Here is a 13,989-nt window from a genome sequence, read left to right as displayed (position 1 = left end):
GGCGCGGGGCACTTACCATCGGGGTGCGGGATTATCTTATTACACAAATAGCCCCGACAAAAGGGGGGCTCGGCGGAGGGATACGGCCTCTCTGCGCCCTATTGCGCATGCGCTGCGGCGGCCCGCGGGGGGAGGGGAGCGGGCTCCGGAGGGGCCGCCATGTTCTGTCCCGGCTTCCCGCCCGAGGGGACTGGGGGCGGGGCTGCTCCCGCCTGCCGGGAAGGGGCCGGGGGCACCGGCCAGGCCGTGGTGATCCGCCTTCCCCGCTGCGAAGGCCCTGAGGGAGCTGGCGCGGTGTCCCCCGCTGTAGTGCCTCGCCCTGGCAGCCGCCCCCTGCTTGCTCTCGCTCTTGGCGCCGCGAGTTGCTCAGCTGCTCCCCAGCTCCTGCCAGCCGGCCCCAGGGCTGACATCCGCGCCCCAAACCTGCTCCTATCCCTGGGCCTTTGCTGCTGCCTCTCTTCGGGGACCACTCTGCTGTCCCCTGCCCACGTGGAGACTGTTACCAGTGGCATGACCCTGCTCCTGGCATGGTGGACATCAGTACTCCTTAGGTTTCCTTCTGTGGAGGGAACTTCTTTTTATCGTCATAATTTAGTCTAGGCCTATTTTGCTTTTCACTTAAAAGCTGCTTTACTTGCCTTTCTGAAGAGTCCTAGTATGAGTAACCATTGATCCAAGTCCTAAAATCGTGTCTCTTTAAATAATAAATTAAACCTCAGGTGGCTAGGGTACAATTGGGCGGTTAAATATCTGCAGTTTAGAGATCAGAGAGAACAAAAGGTAAGCCCTGCTGAAACGGGTGGAAGTTATAACCTAGCGACTATGGCTGGGTTCTGACCATAACTACGTGCTGTCAAACTTGCTGAGTTTCTTGGTGAGGGACATCACTTCCCAAAGCCTGCTGAGTCCTACTTTCCTCCACCTCATTCAGAAACTTGCACTGACTCTCTGTCACTATTTTTCTAAAGCTTATTGGCCCTGAAAAGTAAGTACAACCTCCCCTTTCCTTCTGGGGGTTGCAAATGTTTACATGCAGGTGAAGAACCCAGAAGTCTATCATTCATTACAGTTTTCAATTGCTGATGAGTCTGTTCTCAAAACCTGTTTGTACTGCTAAATAAAACCTTTTCTCTTGGAGGCATAATGTTGTTTACTCAGCAGCTGCTGATTACAGAAAAATATTTTTCTCCCCAAAACAAACAAGGCCACTGGCAGTGTTTAAGTGTTCAATGCAAGTACTGATATCTGGGGCAGCAAAATAATTCCTCAGAGTTATTAAGTCACATATAATAAAATCAAATTGCTTCTGAATACCAGCTAAGTTTCCGTGAAGCAGTGTAAATGAGCTTTTATTATGTCCTGATCCAAATTTACTTTATTTTGGAAAGGCCCGTTCTAATAACCTTTCCTCCTCCTGCCTACTGGGAAATATCTTTTCAAAAAATAGTTTGCCTTCAAGTTTCTGCCACTCTAATTGTGATGAGTGCAGCTAACATAGATTATTAAAGAGGAAGCTGTTTGACAACAGAATGATTCGGAAATGGGAGCTTGTTTAAGTAAGTTTTGCAGTCAACTATAAGACTTTTATTTTTGTAATGGTCATTTTTAAAGGGTACACATGACAGAACTCACAACAGGCCAGGCAGCAATATTAGTCTGTGTGAACTATGTCTTCCAGACTCTCTTGAGGAGTCCTCAAAGGTTAAATTGTACTCTTCTTTACCTGAGAAGCAGAATATGGTTTAAGGTTTTGTTTCCATTAATATTAATTTAATTAACTGAAATGTAGCAAAGTGTGTCATAACTAAGTAAGGCTATTTCTATGTTTTAGCAGATCACCTCAGATAGCAAAAATTACAGACACAATTCTAAAACATGCTATTGTCCTGCCCATACAAGCAAGATCTAATTTATAACAGAATCCCTCTACATCACACTTTCTGCATTTCCAGTAGTCCACGATCCTTGGGATCACAGTAAAAAGTGTAAATAGTATAAACAATAAAAAGTGATTATGTTGATGATGTAATAGCTCAATCTAGTAACCTAATTTCAAGACACAAATAGTTTCATAGGTTCATAAAGGTTGATATTTGTGGTTCTAATAAAACTTTTTTCCATAATTGAATTAACTTTATCACAAAAAGTTCTAATCCTATTCTGTCATATTTGTTGACAGATTATGCCCAGCACATATGCAGCCTTGGACTGATGGAAGAATAGAGGAGATTCCCCACCAACACCCATGCCAATCCACACCTGAAATCACAAGCTCTGATTTCAAAGAGGAACCCAAGTGCCATGTGTTACCTAAACCCTGAAATGCGGAGCTTAAGTAGTGCAGAGGGCTTCTGTTATTCTTCTGAGTAGTAAATTTTACCCACAACACACAAGGTAGTCCCTGATTAAATGGGCCAAAAAAGCAAGCACAGAGGAAAATGATAGTGAAACAGACAGAATAGTACTGAGGGAGACCCTATTATAGAGGGTATTACTACATGTGTGATGATGATATAATAGTCCCCTCTGCTAGCTGGAACCTCCAAGCTTTGTACTGAAAGCTTGGAGGCAAGCTATGCAGATACTAGGGAACTCAGGTTCTTTTTGGTGCATGGAAGAAAATACTGTGTCTGAACAGGTGCTTATTTTTTTACATTATAAAGGATACTTTTAAATACGCACTTCTAACATTGCTTAGTTAGGACATTTATTATGTTTAAAACTGGTATAAGATATACCTGCTAAAACTGGGGGGAAAACAGGTCATACTTAAAATATCTTTCTGGTAAAGTTGGAAATAGAATTTTTTGCATTAAGGCCATTATAATGTGTGTCTTTAAAGGATTTCAGCATAGTAACATATTTATGCGTCTTGTCCAAACGGGCAACAGCAAAGCATGTTACAACTGAGTACGGATTTACCATGTTTCAGCAGATCTCTCCAGATGGTAAAAATTATGATAGATGAGCTGGTAACATGTGATAAAATACATTTCTCATGTGTATGCTCTTCATATACGCTCTACTGTCACTGCATCTCAAACAGGAATTATTTTTAAACAGCCTGCCAAAGTATTTCTTTCTTTCTTTCTCTCCAGTCACTTATCAGTGATGGGTTTAAGTTATAATATTTAGCTCTGATGGGTGCTGAGAAGTGGACATTTTATATTACTAGAGAGGAGAATTTAGTGGCTTTCTAGTGAGACACCACACCCTTGTTCCTTGCCATGAAGGTCTTGAGAAATTGGGAGTTTTGGGGTACATTATGAAAAAACTACATCAAGATTTTTTAAGTTTATACAAATATACTGGTTAAAGTTAATTGGACTCCTGGTTTTAAGAGAATAGGGTTTTGAAATAGTTTTATGTTTTGGTCCATAAATTATTGAATAAATATATTGGATCCAGAAAATTACTGAGCACATGCTGAAGTTCTTTATTGGGTTTGGTTTAATATGTGGCTGTGAGCTGGAGGTTTTATTGGACCAGTTTTAGAGTGATCTTCACATCTCACTAGTTGCCTTGCCATTCACGATTTGCTGTAGTTATCCTGAACCCACACTGAAAGAACTCTGATAACATGCTGTTAAGAACTATCTTTGTATTTTTTTTGTTTTCTTCCCTTTGCGAATCAGACACGTCCTTAAAACACATCAGTACTATAATGGATAAAGAAATTATAATGGTAAGAGATATAGGCAAAGACTAATTCCAAGGTCTAGAATTGTTCCCGGTAGTCCATTTTGAAAGTAATTAACATGGTATTTATCAGTCATTTCCACACCTGGGCCTCAGTCATGGATGTCAGCATATATGACATCTTTTCTCATTTCTGCTACAGATATGAATGACATTATTGGACTGAGATGAGAATACTCTTTGTTAAAGCTATTGTCAGGGCAGGCATGTCTTGGTCTGCTATTAGGTACCATGTGAACCAGTACAGCCTGTTCCATGGTTGGGTTGTCAATGACTAAACTGGTGCCCTCACCTGGGCTAGCCTGGGTGAGGAAGGTGTGTGGCAAGGTGAGCCAACGGCCATCCATACCTGGAGAGGAGATGGGCACCACCAGGTCATTTTGCTCGAAGAATCATCAGTGATACAAAGCAACTCGGCTAACCTCATGCAGTGTGGAGGAGGGTTGTTACAGCATAGAAGGTGCCCCAATGGTCACAGCAGCCTTGGGACTGACTTGACTTGTTAAAGCACTTGGGACAATGCTGGTAAAAGTTGTTTTGCAACACCACACTTAATAATTTTATAAAATTCTGTTTAATCATTTAACAGCACATCAGTCCACTTTTCTCTGATACTAATGTCCCTTATCATTAGCTTCCTTTATACATATTTTATTGTGATAACACAGTATCGGAAAAGGTATGAGGACTTGCACTCCCACTAGATTGACTGCTTATCTAAGTACAAATAGGCATTGCAAATACTGATGTGTCCTGCAAGTACACATCAAAACCCCTGATTTCTCAAGACCTTCATATCAAGGAGCAAGTATATTGTGTCCCACTAGAAAGCCAGTAAGCTCTCCTCTCTAGTAAGAATAAGTTGTGCGTCACAGATTACATAGATACAAAACAGCCATATACATGTTTATGTCAAGATTATACAAGGAATCTAAGTATATTAAGCATTTCATGTTTTTGTGAGCATCAGCTGACTTGGACTCTGAACATGCTTATAAGTAAGGAGGCATGGCATTAACCGTATAGCGCTGACAACAGGCTAGGTTCTCCTGTCTATGCAACAAACTGGAGACAGCCTGTGGGAAGCTGCCCCGTCCAGGGGAAACTGGGCCAGCACAAAGCTGACAGATACAGCTCCACCTCTCCCCTGACAACCGGAGCCCACCCTGGGGGCTGGAGATGTGGCCAGGCGAGGCTCTGCCAGACCCTCTTCTCTGGAGTAGAAGTAAGAGCTGCGCTCCGCGACACAGGCATGGGTGAACAGACAGAAAGGGGGCTGAAAATGGTCATTGGTTCCACCCGTTGTCCGATTATGATCAGCATCTGTGGCGAAGGGGGGCCGACACTAAAAGTCTGCCCGGGGCTGCCAGAAGTCCTGGCTCCCCCTGCCAAGTCGGACTTACGGCGGGGCTCGGCTGACTGCCTGCGCGCAGGGCGGAGCCTGTCCCAGCACGTGCTCGGGCCTGGTGGCCACGACGGTCAGGATAAGACAGCTACATCCTCTCGGCCTCCCGCAGGCAATGTCGGGCCTGTTGCGTCTAGCGCCTTCGTGCCACGCGAGGCGGCTTCTCCAGCTCCCGAGCAGCTGTGGCGCCTCCCGGGCCGGCGCCGGCGCCGCTCCGGGCCGGATGGGGAGGAGCCTCCGGCGTGAGGGGGGCGGGGCGCTCCGGAGCTCCGCCTCGGCAGCCATGGCCGTGTAGCGCCTCGGATATGGGCCTGCCCGGGGCCGCCTGGCGAGTCTCCTTGGCGGTGAGTACGCGTTGCGCAGCAGCCGGGCCAAGGGGGCAGCCGAGGTCGGAGGGCCGGGAGGGAGCGGCGGGGCCGGGAGGGAGCGGTCGGGACGGGCCCCCTGCCACTGACCTTGGCCGGGCCGGGTGGGGGAAGGCCGGCGCCCTTGCCGGCCGTCGGGCGGGGAATCTCACTTGGGACAGATCAGTGAATCCGTTTCGCTTTCTGGTTCCCGTATTTGGGTCATGTCTTGCTTGGGCCCAATCACATTTCACAGGCTGCCCCCAGAAAGTCTTAATGCACTTTGGTAATTTGGGGGCACCCCGTCTGGCGCACACTAGGAGCCACTTGAGTTTTGTAGACTCCCGACCGACCGGCGCAGACCAGTGCTGGGCGGTCAGGAGCACTCTCCAAGTGCTGGACCTGTGGCCCAGTTGGTCTGCAGGGGAGATCTCCCGTGGGGCGGCCCAGTGCTAGGGGTTCAGCTCATCTCGCATCCGCAGGAAGCTGGTGTGTGCTGACCTGTGTGGCGGTGTCTGTAGGTGAGACTCCGTCCTCTTGAAACTCTGAAGTTGGGGATGTGCAAGTCTGATTCCAGCAAGCCATGTGCGGGCAAAACATAAATACTAAGAACCAGAAGAACCTGTTCTCAGTTTATTAGAAACCACATATAAAAGAGAGGATAACTAGTGTGCAGTAATTAGCATGTATATCTTCCAGCCCTAAACTTCTTCTTCATGTATCTTACAGATTCACGGTTGTGTTGTAAATGGCATGCATTGCTTCCGCTGTGACTAGTATAGGCACTGCTTACTCACATCCCCATGAAAAACCAGTCATATTAATTACAGGCTACATCATCTACTTCTCTTCCTGCTGGTGGAGACTGCGCGGTATCACTAAGTATTCCCTAAATACCCCAGCAAATTTTCCTCATATTTTGGGTTCTTAGTTCCTTCTGGGGTCAGGTGCAGTATAGGCAAATCTCTTAAGGATAGGCCAGGAAAATACTGTATGCAGTATATATAGCAGTTTCCAACTCCCATCTCCCAAAGGTCATTTTAAGCCTAATCTGACCTTTAATTTTTAGATTGGGGGTGGGGATCTGAAACAATCAGTCCAGTAAGAATCCCCCTCCCCAGCTAGTTTCTATATATTATACCAGCTACCGAGTTCCCTTTCTCTTGTTTCTTGGTTTTCAATCCAGTTTTCCTCTCTCAGGAGAAGAAAAAAGCTCTGTTTGCGTACAAGTAAAAGACCCATACGTGTGATTCTGAAGTCTGGTCTGTGCTCAAGCTTTAAATCAGCCTAGCCAGGTTGGTTGGGAGTGTGAACACAAAGTCACACGACAAACCAGTTTAGCAGTGATGTCAGTAAAACCCCTAATGTAGGCCATTACTTATACCAACAAGGGAATTCTTCTGCCAGCAATTCTTAAGTTAGTTTTGGCAAAAGTATGGTTTTGCTGGTAAAGTGTAGCCATTTTAATCTGTTTTTTAGGTGTAGGCAACAAGATGCTCTGCTCAGAACTGTGGACATAAAGAGGAGAGCGCAAAGGCAGACTGGTTCCCATCTTCATAGGGGGCCAGTAATTATGAACTGGCATGTTGGGGGCTGGCAGCCACTCTATGCAGTGTGCTTTCTTTTCTAGCTTAAGAAAAGTATACCGCCCCCCCAGTTTATTAAATGCTAAAAGCAGCAGTAACATCTGCTTGAAAAATAAATAGAAGCACTTTCATATTTCTGAACTGTGCTGTGTGCTTCTCGGGAACATCAGATTAATAAAGTTGGGACGGACAAAATTTAGATGGAAGCAGTATTTGAATTGAATGTTAAGAGTACAATCAGTACAACTCCAGTATTTATCTATAATGAGAGCAAAGTTTTTTTTTTTTTTTACTCTTCCCTTAATTATATCACAGTAATGATTTTAACAACTAGCACTCTTTCTGGAAGAAGAAAAAAAAACAAAACAGGCAGGCATTCACTTCAGCTTTTCTGCTGGAAATAGTCATATTGCACTAATTCATAGTGGTATGGTTAAGCACACACTTAAGTCTCTGCAGAATTGAAGCCTAGGTAGGAAACATGAAGTTTGGGGTTCTTGAGATAACCTTCGAATTGGTTCCAGATCATGCAGTAAATACTGATTGTATGTCTTGTTAAAAAAAGATAGTGTTAAAGTGAGGTTGTAGCTGTGATAGTCCAGGAAATGCAGGAGAGGCAAGGACTTTTTGTTGGACTAACTGCATGGTTTGGGATAACCTTGTCAAGTGTACAGTTAGTCATATTAAAGATGTTACCTATAGAAATCCATGTCTTGTTAAAGTGCTCCATGTGTGATATTAAATATAGGCTAAGTGGTTTTGCTTTGGAATTAATATTCATCTAGGTTGAATGGAGGAGCATTCAGATCTGTTGTCTTCCTGAGTCTGCAGGCAATATGAAATGTTTAGTGAGTTTAGGCCACATCTTGAGCTAGGAACGTTTTGCTAATTTATAGTGGGGTAGTTAATGGACAGTGTTTGTAGTCTAGATGTGGTTCAAATCAGAAGTTTACCTTTAACCCCCCCCCCCCAAAAAAAAAAGTGTTCATGCTGGAAAAAACCTATACTATTAAAAAAGGTTTTATAGCACTATGACTGTATCTGTGCTAGAACATTTACTAGAAAAGGTGTGTAAAGAATATACAGCTTCCCTTCCCTGTCCCACACTCATTACCAATATAACAACACCAAACACAACTTTCTCTCTGCCTTTAGGCCAAATGTCTGGAACATAAGTCTTGTTTTAAAAATGAGTACTTAGATTCTGGACCCTAGTTCTGCAGCCAGTGGAAAATTCTTTAAATAAATGTATAGTGCAGTTCCATGAAGGACTTAATTCATAGTTTAGAAATTGTAATGGGTTATTCATCTTTTTTGTTGGGAGGCTTTTGACTTAAGACTAGAAAGAGGTGATGCAGTTGAGTGGCCCAAACATTACTAATTTAATTTGTTTTCTTTAACCTTAAGTGGTGGTAGGGGAAGTGACTGGGTGAGAGAAGAAAGAAGCAGGGATAAGTATTTTTCATTTGTACTAATAAGCATCTGGTCAACATTTTGCACTTGAACCATTATTATGTGTACTCCCATGTAAAAGGAGTTCAGTCTTTCAGTCAGTTTCCTAGCAAGGATGTTTATCTTGCTGGAATCCTGTGATCCCTGCTGACTTCTTGCCCCTGGGGCAGGGGGCTGGACTCGATGACCTTGCAAGGTCCCTTCCAGCCCTAATGTCTATGAAATCCATGAAGTAAGGATCCACATTGCAGAGTACCCTAGCATAGAGCCTTCATTGGCAATCTTATCAGATATTTTATTTATCATATTATAGTAATGTCTAGGAGCCCTAGTCACAGGTAAACAATAAATAATTAGTCGGATAGAACCACTCGCTCGCCCTTAAATGTGTTCCCTCCAGAACAAAATTTAGGCACAAGGGTTGGGAAAATTGGATACTGTAAAGTGAAGTGACACAATCTAGAGGCAGGCACCATAAATTGAGGTTGAAGTCCTTGAGGTATCCATGGGACTGATCTGGACTCCTCACATGGACTGTTTTTACTACATAAGTATTTAACTGCTACACCAGTGGTTCTCAACCTTTCTAGCCTCGAGACTCAAGACATACCTTGAAAAAAGCTAACTCTTAGCTTTCACTTGCAGTTTTTCAAATGCAAAGAGATAATAGAGCAATTCTTCTATTGCAGAAAACTCAGAAAAGGAACAGGGCAGAAGGCTGTTGACATTATGAAGTCCTATTTGATACCTGAGTTTTTTTTGTAAATAGTGGTTGTACACCCAGTGTTAACATCGCATGGAACCCCACAGCACCCTTGAAAAGATCTCAGGGCACTCTAGGGTGCCTTGGCACTCTGAGAATCCCTGTACCATACCAATGAATTATAACATGCATTACTTCACAGACAGTTTAACTGCAGATATACTAACACAGAAGCATGTAACAACTAAGTTCCCTAATTCTTTCTTGCCTTGGTAACTGCAGCAAATACCTAAGAGTGGATGATATTTTCTTCCTGTAATAGTGAAAGTGTTGGATTCGGTGAAAACCTACACACTACTACTACTTTTTTCAACCAACAGAATTCTTAAGCTTTACTTTGCAGGGTTTAATATTGTTTCAGTTCATTTACTAAGGAATTGTGTTCTAGTTTTGCTCCTTTTTCAGAAACGAGCAGAATTCAAAGGAAAGAGATTCCTGCTAAATACTCCTTGTGATTATGCCCATGAGGGTAAATTTAGTTCAGTTCTCAAAGTCTAACCTGCTACTGCCTTGACAAGCAGTAGGTTGAGAGATGTAGTAAACTACGGTAGTCTGAAGGCTAATAGAAGGCAGGATAGATTTGTGCCTTACAGACACTAGTTCTTCAGAAATACATCACCACTACACCACCAAAATCAGCTGTTTATTCTAACCAGTACTCCTTTTCTTTCAACGAGTTTGCTAAAAACTAAACAAATCTTGCCTCGTTTAATAAGGTAAGCTGTTTCAATCACTAAAAGAAAAAATGAATTTTGTAATCATTTACAAGAGCACTACACTTGTCTCACAGTTCATTCTCAAACCATGCTACAGCACATTCAAAGAGCAATGAACAAAAAAAAAAATTAGTGGATTGAGGGGAAATACAAACCTGGTCTAAAAACTATTGAACTTTCAAGCATATACCATCAATGGACTAAAAAGTTCCTACTAACACCAGAAAAGATTGATTCTATGGACTCTTAGGTTGGGAAGAAGAAATCTCTCTCATAATATATAGTTACTCTCTAGTCTCTTTTATAGTTGTCTATTTTTTGCCAATCCTTCTGTTTTATCACTTCCTTTCATTTCTTTTTCCCCACCCTTGACTTCCATCTCTACCACACTGCCATCCTAATAACTGTTCTATAGACAACCTCTGCAGTTCTGCATTACCAGCACATATTTTCAAGTAAAACTTTCTCCACTGGTCTGATAGCTGGCATTTATTATCTCAGTTAAGAGGGAGTGCTTTTTCCTCTGCGCTGGAGCGGAGATCAGACAGTTTTTAAAAAAAGATTTTTCAGGATCAATTTTTGGTTCCTTCTGCATAAAACCCGTTGATCTTGAGACCTGTTTTAATGTGCTTTTTAATCTATGAATCTGGATTTCTCTTTATTCCCTGTACCAAACAAATGAGCAAACTAAGCAAAAATTCAAGAGTAATTAATAGACAACTACTACAAGGGTCTTAATATTTTGTCAGAAATGTGTGAAGCTAAGCACTGATTCACTGTGGATTTTAAAATAGTTTCTTATGAGGAACTCTAGTTAAAATGTATATTTTAACTAATAAAAATAAAATTAATGCTCTTCCTATCCTGTTAGAGCTCTTTCAGTCAAGTGAAGCCATAGAAAATAAAGCCCATAATGATGTTCCAGGGGAACAAAACTATAGATTTTTATCATAATCAATCTGATATGTAAACTGACTGCAGTCTTGAAATAAGCTTCTTGCTTAATTTTGCTAAAGTATGAAAGCTCCATTGAAATGTTTTTGTTGTCCCCAAACTCCCACCCGTCCTTTTCCCTCCCTGGGGCACCAGCTGTGTATACTTATGACTAAATGCTGGTAGCCAGCTTTCAGCATCTCACCCTCCTAGAGTTTCCATACTTTAGTATAGTTATGGAAAATCCTTTCATTTTAATATAGTTATTTTAGTTGCTTAAATTCCAGCTTCCTATAACCGAGTTGTTACATGCTTCTGTGTTAGTATATCTGCAGTTAAACTGTCTGCGAAGTCATGCACATTGTAATTCGTTGGTACAGTACAGTATTCTCAACCAGAGTGCTATGGCACCCCGGGGTGCCCTGAGATCCTTTCAAGGGTGCCGTGGGGTACCATGCAATGTTAACACTGTTGGATGTATAACCATGATTTACAAGATAGAAGACAAGTAGAAGAACAAAGCAACATTGAATCTTTCTGACTTGTATACATATTAAAAAAAAAAAAAGTCTCAACAGAATATTGTTAAGTTCTCCTGATGCTGATTACAAGACCTTGGTTTCTTTTGGAATATTTTTACACTTAGTCAAGCACTGACTCCTTTGTGCTTTGGCTTCAGCTGAAGTTGGCATGTTTGTTTCTGTAAGGTTAACTTCAATTTGCATAACACTCTTGTGCTCAATATGCTCATGGACTAGCATTGTCTATTGACAGTAATTCTATTCTAACAACATTATTTCTGCTGCAAAGCCTGCAGGAAGAGCAGAAGCCATTTTTTGGAGACACCTTTGAATAACTTGTTATTTGCAGCTTTTTTTGTAACGTATTTAAACAGCATTAACTTTAGCCCTACTGTAATCTCCACCCAAAAAGTTTTGGTCCATTTGGTACTACTCTTATTTCTCCGTTTTAGAGTTGATCTCTAGGACCAAGGGAGAAAAATAAAGACACGCAAAACCAAGCCAAAGCCAAAACCACACCAGATTCGTAGAGCTAATTTTGTTCAGATAAAGCTATAATTTAGTGTTATTCAGCTCAACAAAATAAAGTCAATTACACATGAATTGAGAGGCAAAATTGGTGACCTGCCATATAAGTACCTCACAACCTCTGATAGTTTGGATTCATTTAATTTATACTTCTGAATTAACACACTTGAATCCATGCACAAAACTCTGCAGGATTTAATCTTCAACTTTGACTGTTCATACTTCAGTATAATTAAGCTGAATTTTAAAATAGGTTAGTTTGAGTCTCTATAGTAGACTGTTTTGTTGTATAAACCAGCTTTGTCCTACTCAGAATTGCAGAGTACTTTTTCTTCTACTAGCAGACGAACTACTTTTATCTGTTAACAAGAGCTTTGGTAGAAAACAAATAGACTTAACTTTAGACTGTGTTATAGCAGCTTATAAGAAAGAGGAGCCCAGTGTCAGGACTCTGTGACTGGCCAACTGTGAGGCCACCACTGTGTACTAAATAAGTAGACTAGTGACAGGCTACAATTAGAGACTTGCTTCTCCTAAAAACCTTGGAGGTTCCAGTGTCAGGTCTATAGTTTGAATCTCTTACTTAAATAAATGTTGCATTGAACATTACAATACAAATCTTGAATACATTTTTGCTTTATTGCAGCTTTCATAGCATGTCATGTCAGTCATGGTTCCATCTATTCCAAAGGCGGTAGAAGTAGACTGTTGGTGATCAGATTTTTTTTTTTTTTTGAAAAAAGAAAATAATGCTACTATTCCAACTTTATTAAATTAGTGTACGGTACAAAAGCACCTGAGTCACAGGTCATAAACCAGTGCCTGACATGCCAGGAATTGTGCAGACAGACACAAGCATATAAAAGCACTCCTTGGCAGCAGGGTCAAGACAAAGAACATTTCAGGCAGAAAGGCAGAGCTAAATCTATCATTGCATGTACATGCTAATTTGAGGCTTATAACCTTAACTACTCTTAATTGCAAAGAAAAATCTGGGAATGCATTCACTTTCCTACAAAGCACATTTTACAGGTGATCAGCGTGTCAAAACTGCTTATCCTTTGCTCATGTAAAAGAAATCGTCAGATCCAGCTTTGGCCTGACAGGATTCTATAGAGTTAGATTCCACATTGATATCAGAATTTCTACCATCAGGTTAACTGTTCAAGTTAATAAATGTCATTAAGTTAAGATGCTTGTCTTCTTCATTTCCTCCCCCCCAGCCCAACTAGTTTTCATAGCTCTTAGGATGAATTCTGACTGTTATAATACTTCATTTTTGAAAATTAAGGGTCAGTTATGAGCTACCTCTAAGAGTTACTTAAAAAAAAAAAAAGTACAAATTATAAACACATTGAACTGTGAAAGTATATTTAGAAAAAAGTCTTAAAGACTTAACTTCCTTGAAGTTTTTATTTACAGTCCCCCAAAAAAGGACAAACACCAACTAATGGTGTCTCCCCCCGCTTTCCCCACCACAGGTGAATTAAACAAGTAATGTAAAAAAGAAAAATTTTAATAAAAAGAATAACATCTCTCTTCATAACTGTACCCAAAAATATGGTTTTACCATGGGGAAAGGCAGAAGTTAAGGAAACATGGAGTAACACCGGTCTAATCTTCAAAAGTCAGTATTTCTAAAAAAACCTGTATTTCCTTGCATCTCCATATGCATCATTTGCAGGGCAGTATCTCATTCTGTGCATCATTTACATTATAGGGGTGTGTGAAGCAGGCCCTGTTCAATTTGGATTTGGCTGGAATCAGGGACAGTGATTTGATTTGGATCACTGTCCCTGATTCAGTTAGGCCAAATCTGAATCTGAAGATTCAGTGCTGATTTGGAGATCAGCAGTTCGGCCATAGATACAGCTTTAAATGTTTTTTTTTCTACATACCTCGAGGTACCAGGCATGGCTCGTGAACACTGTGGTGCTGGAGTGGATGGAGTGTCCCACAGGAGCTCTGGGGGGCCCTCCGTGTGCTCAGCGACAGATCTGGAAGTGGACCAGAAGTAGTTCTGGTCCACTTCTGGGTCTGCC

The 13,989-nt window shown here is 41.7% G+C and overlaps 2 protein-coding genes across 8 annotated transcripts in view; one reads left to right on the top strand and one right to left on the bottom strand.

Moving 5' to 3' along the window:
* GABPB1 (GA binding protein transcription factor beta subunit 1) overlaps positions 1–124 on the bottom strand; it is a 50,027-nt gene extending 49,903 nt beyond the window's left edge. For 2 of the 4 annotated variants that reach the window (XM_019533670.1, XM_019533671.1), the window contains exon 1: positions 17–124. In XM_019533670.1, coding sequence (XP_019389215.1) covers positions 17–19 — 3 coding nt within the window. In that variant the 5' untranslated portion in view covers positions 20–124. The remainder of the gene's footprint in view (positions 1–16) is intronic. The other 2 variants (XM_019533673.1, XM_019533674.1) reach the window with 1 other exon arrangement.
* Positions 125–5,350: 5,226 nt separating this feature from the next.
* The window catches only part of USP8 (ubiquitin specific peptidase 8), a 38,957-nt gene continuing 30,318 nt past the window's right edge, over positions 5,351–13,989 (top strand). For 3 of the 4 annotated variants that reach the window (XM_019533665.1, XM_019533666.1, XM_019533663.1), the window contains exon 1: positions 5,351–5,448. The gene's annotated coding sequence lies outside the window, so the exon portion shown is untranslated. Of the gene's footprint in view, positions 5,449–6,927; positions 6,986–13,989 lie in introns of all 4 variants that reach the window. The other variant, XM_019533664.1, reaches the window with a different exon arrangement.

This window comes from Crocodylus porosus, unplaced genomic scaffold (assembly GCF_001723895.1).
Source record: "Crocodylus porosus isolate Cpor-Errol unplaced genomic scaffold, CroPor_comp1, whole genome shotgun sequence".
In the NCBI taxonomy this organism is placed as follows: domain Eukaryota; kingdom Metazoa; phylum Chordata; order Crocodylia; family Crocodylidae; genus Crocodylus; species Crocodylus porosus.
This window is presented reverse-complemented; position numbering and strand designations above follow the sequence as displayed.